We start from the raw sequence: 12856 nt of genomic DNA on the forward strand, positions 1-12856 counted from the left end.
GATTGAGGGATTTTTTTGGACAGGCTGCATAAGCCACAAAGGTTTTATATTCTGATGAATAAGCTGGCCTGTTGTGGTGGAAGAGATGATGACGGTCTTGGCTAGCAGAACACATGGTCTGTTTTTGCCATTTCAGTTTAAGCAAACTTCATTGTATGTGTGGCTTAAGATGAAGTTGGCTACCCCTCATTTAGTCTGGCATAGATCACAGAATCTCTCTCTCGAAACTAGAGACACTTGGCTTTGTGCTGGAAATGTTTGTTTGGCTCTCTAAGTGTTCATGCTCTTCCCCATGATTCTGAATTTATTTTCTGAAGGTCTATGTGCAGACATGGAGCACTCAGAATCTGACAATGACCATCACACGAGATGAGTACCCATCCTACCCGATGGTGCTTCGGGGCATCAACCAGAAGGCTGCCTTTCCCCAGTACCAGCCGGTGATCATGCTGGAGAAGGGCTACACCATCCACTGGAACGGGCCAGCGCCGAAGACTGTATTTCTGTACCTCATAAATTTCAACAAGTATGTTCCCATTACTGTCACTTCACATAGCTGAGCAAGTAGGAATCTAGTGGAGAAAAATAGTAACACACCACCTTTGTAGCAAGTAAGGCTGCCGATTTCTTGTACTACGTTTCTCTTGTGGGGAGGCTGTATATTTTAGGTGGATGGAATCAGGAGATTACACAAATTGAATCCTTTCATTTTTTTTTCTTTCTTTAAATTTTTTTTTTTATTGATTTCAGAGAGGAAAGGAGAGAGCTAGAGAGATAGAAACATCAAAGATGAGAGAGAATCATTGATTGCCTGCCTCCTGCACATCCCCTACTGGGAGGGATCGAGCCCGCAACCTGGGCATGTGCCCTTGGCTGGAATCAAACCTGGGACCCTTTAGTCCACAGGCCAACGTGGATAGTTTGGCTCTATCCATTGAGCCAAACTAGCTAGGGTGAATCCTTTCATTTTGAAAGCATTTCTGTTTCTCTGCGGACAGGGTATTGTGTGCCGAAAGCCATTTAACAATAGGTTCTCATATTGTCTGCTGAATACTTTAATTCCCCTTAGTTGGGATGGGAAGAAGTTCTATGCATTGTTCCAACTGAGCACTGGATTACCTAGGAAAGAAAAAGGTTTTTGAGGCCAGGGTTAGATTTGACAGAAGAGAGAGGTGTGGTTGATTAGTAATGTCTGCTATGGGTAAGAGGTGGAAGAGTAGTGGCATGAATGCCAGGCATTTGCCACTCCTGCCTGATTTCTATAGCTTCTTGGTTTCCCAGTTGTCTGTCCTAATAATACTATTTACAGTCAAAGGCTCTATTTGTACATTAATTTATTCAAGCGTTTACTGTGTACCAGAAAATGATGAGGGAGAAAAGTACTTGCCCTCCAGGAGCTCACAGTATACAGGTAGAAAAAAAACTCAAGAAAATCAATAAACTGATACTGTTTTTTCATGGGCAAAGAATAGAGCACCTAATTCTAGCCTGAGGAGCTGGGCCAGGCTGTGCTGAGAGAGCGATACTAAATGATCTGTCTTGTTACACAAGCAACAGATTGGGGAAGGGCTATCTCTGTTTGGGGACTGATGGATGCAGTGCCCTGGGAGCGTAGGGTGTGACAGGAGATGAAACCAGGAAGGAGTGATGGGCCTAGAAGGGCAGAGTGAAATCAGTCTAGACATGTGTGGTGGTTAACCAATGGGACTCCATGAAACTGTTCAGATATATACCTGGAAAACCGACATGGCTTATTCACCTGACTGGTCATAAAGTGCTAACTTTTCTGAACACACTTAAAACACACAACTGAAGTGAAGAGGTGGACATAGAACAAGCAGTTCTAAGTACATCACTTCCAAGGACTGGTGAACCTGGTGGATGCTCTTATTCTGAGCTCTGAGGTTTCTGGCACACGGAACCCTTACTGTTTTCCTGTGGCATGTGTTGCTGCTTCTCTCTGCCTTGCTGGAGAGTTGCGCCTCTACCTATTGAGTCAACCAAGGACTCATCCTTATCTCTTCCTTTCCCCTTATTTCTTCATCTCAGCAGTGACCAAACCCTGTCAGTTCTGTCTGTAATGCTGTTGATAGCTCTCTACTTTTTTCTACCTCCACTGTTTGTGGTTGAGTTTAGGCCATTATCATCCCTTGTCTGGGTCCTGCTGGGTCTCCCCACCTCCAATCCTTAGTCCACATGGTGTCCAGGGTGAGGTTTTTGAAAGCCAGTCTGGTGTTATCACTCCCATCAGTGAGCTGCAGAGCAGTCAAAGAAACAAATGAGGTTGGAGAGGACTTACAAGAAATAGAAAAAACTTATATCTGGCAGGTTGTGAATTTTAGGCGAGATACTATAGTCAAATGCTATGTAGGGTTCTGGTCAGTGTCATGCGTAACTTTTAAATAAATACCAAGTAAAAACATTATAAAGTGAAAAAAAGACTGAACCCAGAAGTTACAAAAATCCACATGGGCTTGGAGTTCAGTCAGACTTTCCTTGTTTAATTAGCTGAAAGTTTGCAAAAATTACATCATGGGCAAGAGGAAGAGATGGACAATCTTATTTTCCAAATTGAGTATAATTATAGAGAGGTCATAGATTTTGTCACTTTAAAAGTTACAAAAGCTGGACTTATTCATTAAACAAAATATGGAAAATACAGAAAAACATAAAGAAAATTGAAATAACCTATAATTTTCTTAAACAGGGTGAGGCATTATAAACATTTATAGTGTTCTCTCTCCGCCCTTAAGTATTTTCTGAGCGTATAGAGATAATCAAAATTTATTTAACTACTCCCTTTCCCCATAGATATTTAGGCTGTTTTTCTCTTGCCCACTCCCCCTTTACTATTATAAATATACCACAGAGAACATGTTGCTTTAATGCATTTTGGTCGGAATTTCTAATTATTCTTTAGTGGTTTTAGTGGGTGAAACCTTCGTGAACAATTTTAAGGCCCTGTTACTTATTGTTTAAAAATTCTTTTAAATGATTGAAAAGCTCTGGAAATGGGTAGTGGTGATGGTTGCATAACTTTTGAATATACTTAATGCCTCTGAACTGTAGAGTTAAAAATAGCTAAAATGGCCCTGACAGGTTTGGCTCAGTGGATGGAACGTCAGCCTGCAGACTGAAGGGTCCCAGGTTCGATTCCGGTCAAGGGCATGTACCTTGGCTGCGGGCACATCCCCAGTAGGGAGTGTGCAGGAGGCAGCTGATCAATGTTTCTCTCTCATCGATGTTTCTAATTCTCTATCCCTCTCCCTTCCTCTCTGTAAAAAATCAATAAAATATATATTTTAAAAAATAGCTAAAATGGTAAATTTTATATGGTGCATATTTTACCACAATTAGGAAATGCCCCCACCCCCACCCCCAAAGCAAATGACAAACAAAATTAATTTTATGTCTAAGGATTTTTTTTTTAAATATATTTTATTGATTTTTTACAGAGAGGAAGGGAGAGAGATAGAGAGTTAGAAACATCGATGAGAGAGAATCATCAATCAGCTGCCTCCTGCACATCTCCCACTGGGGATGTGCCCGCAACCCAGGTACATGCCCTTGACTGGAATTGAACCTGGGACCTTTCAGTCCACAGGCTGACGCTCTATCCACTGAGCCAAGCCGGTCTCAGCTATGTCTAAGGATTTTTAGGTAAGAAAGAAACCTAACCATGGTGGCAAATTGGTCGTATACATCAAAGGTTTAAAAATACACATACTTTTGCCCTGGCTGATGTGGATCAGTTGGTTGGAACCGAAGGGTTGTGGGTTTGATTTCCAGTCGGGGCACATGCATGTGGTTCAGTCCCTGGTTGGGATGCATGTGGGAGGCAGCTGGTTGTTTTTTCTCTCTCCCTCTCTCTTCCTCTCTCTCTAAAGTTAATAAAAACATATCCTCGGGTGAGGATTTTAAAAAAAAAAGAAATGCACATACTTTTATATTTGGAAATTTTATCACTAAGTACTTACCCTAACGTAGTAGTAAAAGATAAACATGTATTTATGGACAAAAAATTCTTTGGAAAGATTTTACTAGTGTGCACTTCTACTGTCAGGCTAGTGGTGTTTCATCCACCTTACTACATGTCCAGCCATCTCACTTAATTTTATTATCCACTCACAGTGTCAAAGTCCGTCTTATCCAACTTCTATTCACATTCCTAGACGTCCTGCTGCAAACAAGAAGTTTCTATAAGCCATGTGATTATTGTAAAAATACTGATAAGAGAAACTGGGGAAACATTTAAAGGTGGATGATTTATTAGCACGTCAGGGCTCAGGACATCTATTGTTAGTGGCTCGGTGCACAGCAAACATTTCAGGAGGAGAAAATCATGGCTAGTGTTTATACTAGTATATGCTGTAATGCCCCAGATATATTGGCTCAAATGTGAATTCATGTTTTAATTTTCTTTTCTTGGTAGGAATGACTGGATTCGAGTTGGCCTCTGCTATCCATCCAACACAATTTTTCAGATTACTTTTGGCTTTTTACAGCGGCATAACGGCTCGTTATCCAAAATGGAAGATTATGAGCCTGTGAACTCACTGGAAGAATTGCAGAGGAAGCAGTCTGAGAGGAAATTCTATTTTGACTCCGGCACGGGGTAATTCAGTGCGACCAGCAAATGAGAATTATTGCTGTTTTTCTTTAATGGAGAAATTACTGGTTCTTCAGCCTAACTAAGAATAGACTGTGATGTGATGGCTCTTTAGACAAGCAGCTGATGTGGGTAATTCTCTGCTCATCGCTATTAGAGGCTTAGAGAACTAGAATGACTCATAATTATAGTTGGCTATAGGAATTGAGTGAAGATGTTTGTCGTATACCTATTAAGGCAATTTAGAAAGAGAAATTATCCTTGTCAATAAAGAACCAGTAGGCCCAATAGAAACTTAAACTAATTTCTTTCCTATAACAACCCTTTAAGATGATTATTTGCATATGATATAGTTCATATTTCAGTGAAAGCTCATTTTTCTTTTCCTTAAAGCTCTCTCTCTCTCAAGTTGACCTTGAGTTTTTAAAAATCACTGTATAACCGTGGCATGTTTGCTTTCAACTTTCTCTAGGCTGCATCTTTCCACTTTTTAATTCTAATCCTGTTCACCTGGGGTCCTGTTGGCTTTGTCTGCTCATATCCAGTTACAGTCTCTCAGCCTTTGGGTGATGGTAGGCTCGATCTCCTGTACTCTTCCAGCAACTAGCATGCTCCTTAGCCATTCCTTAAGCTGATATTCCTCCTATGCCATTGTCTAGGCACCTGAGTAAAGACACTAACGTAAATAAGATGCATTTCTCCTGTGAATGCACAGTCCATTGACGATACCGACATGTAAAGCAGGTCATTGGAGAGTGAAGAATTTAAGTGCTAAAAGCCCTGTGGTGGGATAGTCAGTGTGCCCTTTGAGGTGACCCAGAAGTTCAGCCTAAGGTAACCAGTGACATCCCAAGAGCGTGACTCTGGGACAGACTCCTGAATGAGCAGGAGGAGATGGACAAAGAGATGGGTGAAGGACAGTGTGGATGGATGCATGGAGGCATGGACGAACATAGCATGGCATGTTTGGGGGAAGACAAAGGTTCAAACTGGGATGAGGGTGGCAAGTTTGATTTGGGGGAACAAGGTGGGGGGTTCAGGCAAGTGCCTTGTTAGCCTTTGAATGAGATGCAACTTATTTGCCCTCCAGCAGTCAGTGTGGTCAGCGTAAATCTTTTTTATTTTTTATCATAGTTATCTTTGATTTTCAGCTTCTAATTAGACTTAACCTGCTTGGACTTTTACTCTCTACATGACAGAACTTCCACATTCCCAGTTGACTTTTCACAAAAATGAACAGAACAACCGAATTTGTAAGGACATTCTGGTGATCACACATTAATGATTAAATGTGTAAAAAGGTGGGAAATGTGTCATCATCTGGGCCTAGAATCCCTCGGCCTTTGGGGTTTTAATTTTTTTTAATTACATTTATTTTGATGATTTTAATTGTCAAAAGGTCCAGGCTAACCAGGCTTGTATCATTCCTTACATATATATAGGCTAAAATTACTGGATGTTGGGACAATGGCTGATTTTTACCTCATAATTTCTACTTGACCTCATATTAAAATGAGAATTTTTGACTCCAGTAATTGATTACATTTGATCAAACCTTTAGAACATTGACTTCCTTTGCTTTAGGAGGACTAGGTTTGCTGACAGATGTTGGACTGCTGCCTAGAACTTACTTTTCCATTCATCTTGGCAGTAGGAGGATAATTCAGAGTCGGTGGACTGCTCATTTCATTTGATTTTGGCCAAAGTACAGACAGAAGGGCCTGAGGCCCATCTGCTGTTAGTAAACGCCGCAGGAATTGATTTGAAACCATTGCTTTTTGAATTGATTTTAAGCCAAACGAAACACAGTTGCTGTTCTTGTTCAAATTTTGTGCCATAAACCAAAATGATTTATAAACCAAAAAAGAAAAAAAAACATGCTGACTTACCAAATTCTAAACTCAATGCAAGAATAAAGTTTTCCAAGGGATCCTTGAGCCAAGCCAAATTCCATCCTCCCAAATCACCTGTTGAACTTAATTCAAACCAGAAATCAACTTTCATATCTTCTACAACGATGGAATCAGGCTATCAAAATATTTTCTGAAGGAGTATTGAATTTGACTTAGGGGCCTAGGACGATAGAAAGGAAAGAGAAACAACTTGATTAGTTTCATAATGTAGATTTCTTTTAGGGACTATTTACCTTATTAGAGGAATATATACCTTTCGGCCATGAGTTCATTTGAGGAGTTTGTGTAAGTTTTCGAGAGGCAGTCTCACACCCAGTGGGTTGCGTTCTGTCTTGTACAGGTTGCTGTTCTTGTATCTCAAAGCCCAAGGCCGCAGGGATGGCCACAGTTACTGTTCATCTCAGGGATGCGAAAGAGTCAGGATCCAGGCGGCAACAGACTCAAAAGAGACCAGTAACTGCATGGCCAAAGCATATCCCCAGTATTACAGGAAGCCGTCAGCCCTCAAGCGGATGCCGGCCATGCTCACGAAACCCTGTCAAGGCTGCGGGACCCGCCAGGTAAACGAGAAGGTTCTTTGCAGTAGGCGCATTTTGGGGGGAAACATCTCTATTGCCAATTTGTCAGTGTTGCATGGTTTCTCCTGAACTTCGGCCCATTATAGAATGTGATGCTCATAAGAAGCAACCTTGTCCAAATTATAATAAAGATACCTTCCTTCTCTGATGCAGCAGTTTACCCTGGGTGACTGGATTTATTGGCTGTCATCTTCTCTTTCTCAGATGTGATTCTGCTGCACGGTTGTTTCTGGGTTTACATGGCAGTGATGTAGAAAATACTTCGTTTTATTGGCGGTGTGAAATTTCTCTTCTGAAAATGCAACTCCTGGAAATTGTTTTCTTTTTTGAAAGTGGAGAGCTCCTCTCTCCACACCCCCACCCCCCACTTCATTTTGAAGCAGATGCTATTTATTTGCCTGTATTTAAAAGGACAAGCTGGCTTTAGTTAGTTAGAAACGAAATACTTCTCCTGAAATATTTGTAATTAGCTGTTCTTCTTTCGGATCTTGAAAAGGCATTGCAGTGAAAGGAAACCCAAAGATCAGGCACAGTGTTCCTTCCAAAGGAAGTCAGATCAATTCCAAGTACAAAAGAGGTGTAGCATTAATACTTAATCTTTGTATACACAAATAGGGGTTAAGGGAAATGATTCGCAAAGTGTGGACCCCTAACCAGCAGCAGCACCAGGGGACTTGTGAGAAATCGGAATTCCTGAGCCCAATTCCAGTCCTGCTCAACCAGGAATTCTGGGAGCGGGACCTGGCCGCCTGTGCGTTAACAGCCCAGCAGGGGATTCTGATGTGTGTCCACATTTCACTGGGCTAGAGGATGTTTTTAAAAGCAAGAATTGCCACAGAAGTCCATACTGCGCTTAGACCTGATAATGCACAAGGCCACGAAAGGTTTTCAAGCTTCTCATCTGTACTCTCCTCAGCCCTGGGGTGACTGAGCCCCAATTCAGAGTACTGGTCTGAAAAGGATCTTTAAACAGACTTGTGACTGTGTTTGCATAAAATGTTTACAAAGATGTAAATACAAAATACTTTTATTTAGTCATTTGTAGAATTGACTTTATTAACAAGATCACAATTATTTGAAACTGTTGCTGTTCCAGAAAATGAGGAACAAAATCTCCTCATATTAAGCATGTATCAAAAGGTAGAATTCTCGGTTATGAAATAAGGTATAAAAGTTCAGGAAAACACTGGTTTGCCCTGGCTGGTGTGGCTCAGTTGTTTGAGTGTCGTCCCTACCCCAAAAGGTTGCTGGTTGGATTCCCACTCAGGGCATGTGCCCGGGTTGTGGGCTCGATTCCCGGGGTGTACAGGAGGCAGCTGATTGATACTGTCACTCACATCGATATTTCTCTCCTTCTCCCTTTCTCTCTCTCTAAGAATCAATAAAAATCATTTAAAGCTAAACAACTAATTTGTTATAATTGAGTTTGTTTTGAGGCATCCTTTTGGAGGCAGATGCAGTTGACATAAATATGGCGCTTTTTCCCTGTTTAGGTGGTGTTTACTAGTGATCCTCATAAAAGCTACCTCCCCGTGCAATTCCAGTCACCCAGTAAAGTGGAGACTCAGCGCGGAGACGCGTCTGTCATCTCTGTAAGTACCATCTGGCCTGTCCACTACTTCCGCTCCTCACTTTTATGTTTCACCCCGGTGACATCAATTATTTTTGGCAACAATCACTTGTTTGTGACCACATTTTGATTATTGGTGGCAAGCCATACAGTAGAGGTATAAATATCTCTTCAGCATTTATGTTTCTAGGTAAATATATTTTTTAAAAATTTTGTCTGTTTATCGATAACTTTTAGGTAAATGTTAAACTGTTCACATGACTCTTCATTCATTAATAGTGTTACAGGCGACCCAGATTTCATTTTTATAAGCGAAAAGGCATCTTGGGTTAAAAAATAATTGCCACAGGCAATCAAAATGTAGAAAACCGGTGATTAACCTTGGTTTTGGAAACGTAAAAGGAACTTTCAAGTTGCTTGCTTAAAATGTGAGCAATGAGTTTCAAAATTTTTCCTTGGCCTTGTAGTTTGAGGTTCCCTGGCTCCCAGTTTTCCGATGAGGAAAGTGAAGATGCAGTGTCGTTGTCTTTCCGAAGTGGGGTAATAGAAGCACAGGCCTGAGCCTCAGTGTCAGCATTAGAATTTGGGCGAAGAGCCAAGCCAGCCAGTGCTAACCGGCTCTTGGCAGGTGGCCTGTCCAAAATCCGGCTGACGTGAGTGCCACCATATAAAGAGCTCTTTGGGGAGCAGATATCTAGCCATCCAGCTATTTCCGGCCAGGGCCTGGGCCCGGTCTCACATGGTCTTTTTAGGAGCTCTTTTTTTTTTTTTTTAAGTGGTGGGCAACACATTCACAAATCCACATAAATGTGGAAAAAATTCAACCTTACTCTTTATTTCGTTCTCAGTTTTTCATTGTGTTAATATATACATGTAACATAAAATTCACCATCTTCATCTTTGTTAAGTGTGCAGTTCAGTGGTATGAAATATATTCATATTGTGCAACCATCACTACGCTCCATCTCCAGAACATAAATTTGACTTTTTGACAACTCTGAGTTAAGAATATTCCCACTGAAGGGGAGGGTGAAATGGGGAGTATTTTTTAATCAACAGACATAAAGTTTCAGTTGAGGAAGATGTTTAAGTGCTCGAGTTCCAGCTTGGTGTCTGGAGGGACTCAGTTATATAAAGGAAGCAAGAGCTGGGTGCAATACTAGATCACTAGATAACAATTTTGAAATTACAGTATAGTTGACGTACAACATTATGTTAGTTTCAGGTATACAGCTTACTGATTCTGCATTTATATACCTTATGATGTGCTCACTATGATATATCTAGTAATCATGTCACTGAACAATATATTATTGACTATATTCCCTGTGCTGTACACTCACTAGATAATTAAAGAATATATTGCTTTGCCCAAAAAAACCTCATACAGGCTATGCCACAGGCTCTGAAGACACTATTTCACTCTATTGCTATACACATTAGGTGTCTGGGACCCTAGAAAAGTTACAGGACATGGTTTTTTTGTCATATTTACCAGTAGTACTTTCCACATGTGTTTCCTGAAGAGCCTTTGCTAGGACATGGCATTGCTTTATTTGGTTTTTATGGAAAGTGTTATATTTCCTTTAAGCATTAGGTTTTGGGGGAGGGACAGTATGAGTGTGTTGAGGATCATTTTATATTTTTCCCCAAAATGTATCTCAATTTTAAGTATTTAGATTTTTATTTTTATGAAATAAATAAGAAATGCCTCTTATTGCTTTTAAAATTTAATTTAAAATTTTCCATCACCATTTATACTCTCCATGCCCTCTTCCACCTCCACCACTTCCCACCACCACACACACACAATCACCACACTGTTGTCCATGTCAGATTTTTAAAAATAAGAGAATCACTTCCAGTCTTTCCAAATCTAAAGTGGTACCTAATTTACCTCAAGCATTTCCAGAACCATCCTCTGGATTAGATAAATTTAAACACAGCTAAAAGGCAATTTTGCTTCCTGGCAGATCAATAGTGATTAGAAATGAAATTTAAATATAATTTCTCCCAGCGAGGATAAAGGATAGTGGTGACTGTATTTCTCCTTTATTAGCTTTTAGCATAGTTAATAATTGTATAAATTTTAAACAGAAACTGTATGCTTAATTCAGTATTGAATCATTTTTCAGTCTACATCTTCTTTTTATTCCTTTCTGGCTGAGGAATGAATGACTTTGGATGTGTTTAGAGTTTGTTCATTTTTTTTTTGGAAAAGGTATCAAACCGTTCATTTAAAGGGGACGACTGGAAATTATACAGTATAGTAGTATACTTGTGGCTTAAAAACTGGTAAAATTACCATATTTCCACTTTGATTTCAAAGGAGATGAAACGATGGAGATGAGGCAGTCTAGCTCCTCTGATGTTCTAAACCTGAACTCCATTGCGGGGCGGGGCGGGGCGGGGGGAGTGTAGATTTTTTTCTGAATCAGTGTGACAGTACGTGAGCTGAGCTGCAGTATAGAGGCTGCCACCTGATTGCTGAATTAGAAAGCTGTGACCCCAATGAGAGAGTATGTGTGTAAGAATGAAGGTGTTGGCCCATGCCCGATCAGGACACATGCCCAGGTTGCAGGCTTGATCCCCAGTAGGGGGTATGTAGGAGGCAGTTGATCAGTGATTTTCCCTCATCGTTGATGTTTTTATCTCTCTCTCCCTCTCCCTTCCTCTCTGAAATCAATAAATATATATTAAAAATGAAAAAGAATGAAGATTTGAATCTGCAGAGAGAGTCCCCCTGCTCAGCTGAGTGTGGGCTGCCACGCTGTGCTCAGAGCCTCTTACCCAGTCTGTAAAGTCCAGTCAGGGCAAAGTCAGTGAGCATACAGCACTGTTTCCAACCGATATCGGCAGAGAACGAGGAAATGGCACCTAGCATCTGAATCCTGGTGTAATTTGATTTGCGGGTTTAGAGGGCAGAGGGATGGGCTGGAGACAGGAGTCCTTCCAGAGATATTGAAATGGTGACGAAGGCAGACGATGTTTCTGTGTCCTCAGGTCAACGGCACCGACTTTGCCTTCCGAAGTGCGGGTGTCTTTCTCCTCATCGTGGATGCCTGCAGCGTCCCCTTCCGGTTGACGGAAAAAAAGTTTTTCCCTCTTGCTGATGTCAGCCTGGTGGGAGAGTATTTAAAAACAGGCATCGCTCCAAGGTAGGTGAGACTCGCTCCGCAGCGGGACAGCCACGTGCTCGGTGACCCCTGCTTCACCTGAGCTTTGGTTTGTTTACCTGCCCTCATAACTGTGGGCATTTGGGACTCCTGAAAGGTTTTTATTCCTTTCTCATCTCAGACGGATGCCCATGTGGTCTGAGCCGCTTGTCATTGTAAACCTCGGCTTCTCCATAGCAGGACTTAGCCCGCCTGGGGTGGCTCAGTGGTTGAGCGTTGACCCAGGAGGTTACGGCTCGATTCCTGGTCAGGGCACATGCCTGGGTGGCCGGCTCAATCCCCAGTGGGAGGATCTCTCATCATTGATGTTTCTCTCTCTCTCTTCTTCCTTCCTCTCTGAAATAAAAACAAAATATAATGGGAGCCTGGATGTTAGAAGAGTTTGCAGATGGTGGGAAGGTTCTTATAAGGAGAAAAGCTCAATATTCAGACCATTACTCTCCATGTTTTAGTATTAAATTTATCTATATTGCATCCGACTCATTCAGAAAAGTCATTATCACTTTAAAACATTTTTTTTTTATCCTCACCCGGAGATATTTTTTCTATTGATTTTTAGTCAGGGTGGAAGGGAGGGAGGAGGCAGAGTGAAAAAGAGAGAGGCATTGATGTGAGGACACACTGATTGGTTGCCTCCCCCACACGCCCCAACTGGGACCAGGGATTGAACCTGCAACCAAGGTAGGTGCCCTTGACCAGGAATCGAACCCTCGACCCTTGTGTCCAAGGGCCAGTGCTCTAATCACTGAGCACCTGGCCAGGGCTTAAAACAATTTTTATAGACAGTTTTACTCTGTGCCTCTGATGGAACCTCAGGCAGCAACGTACTGTGACTGTGGCAGATGAACTCATCACTTGGAAGTGACTAGAAAAGAGTACTTTGATTTTTAAGTAGATGAGTATGTGGTCTCTCTTTTAAGAACCCTAGTTTCTCTTCATTTAATTTCTGAAGAAAGGTGCACAGGAGAGAAACCTTTCTTTTTCTGAGTTTTGTCAGATGTAACTTCCTT

General features: G+C 41.4%; 1 protein-coding gene across 2 annotated transcripts in view; it reads left to right on the top strand.

Moving 5' to 3' along the window:
* TMEM2 (transmembrane protein 2) overlaps positions 1-12856 on the top strand; it is a 70791-nt gene that overhangs the window by 53800 nt on the left and 4135 nt on the right. For both annotated transcript variants that reach the window (XM_015564998.1, XM_006765281.2), the window contains exons 18-22: positions 318-526; positions 4433-4615; positions 6863-7082; positions 8594-8692; positions 11674-11828. In XM_015564998.1, coding sequence (XP_015420484.1) covers positions 318-526; positions 4433-4615; positions 6863-7082; positions 8594-8692; positions 11674-11828 — 866 coding nt within the window. The remainder of the gene's footprint in view (positions 1-317; positions 527-4432; positions 4616-6862; positions 7083-8593; positions 8693-11673; positions 11829-12856) is intronic.

Source organism: Myotis davidii, unplaced genomic scaffold, assembly GCF_000327345.1.
Source record: "Myotis davidii unplaced genomic scaffold, ASM32734v1 scaffold616, whole genome shotgun sequence".
Taxonomy (NCBI): Eukaryota; Metazoa; Chordata; class Mammalia; order Chiroptera; family Vespertilionidae; genus Myotis; species Myotis davidii.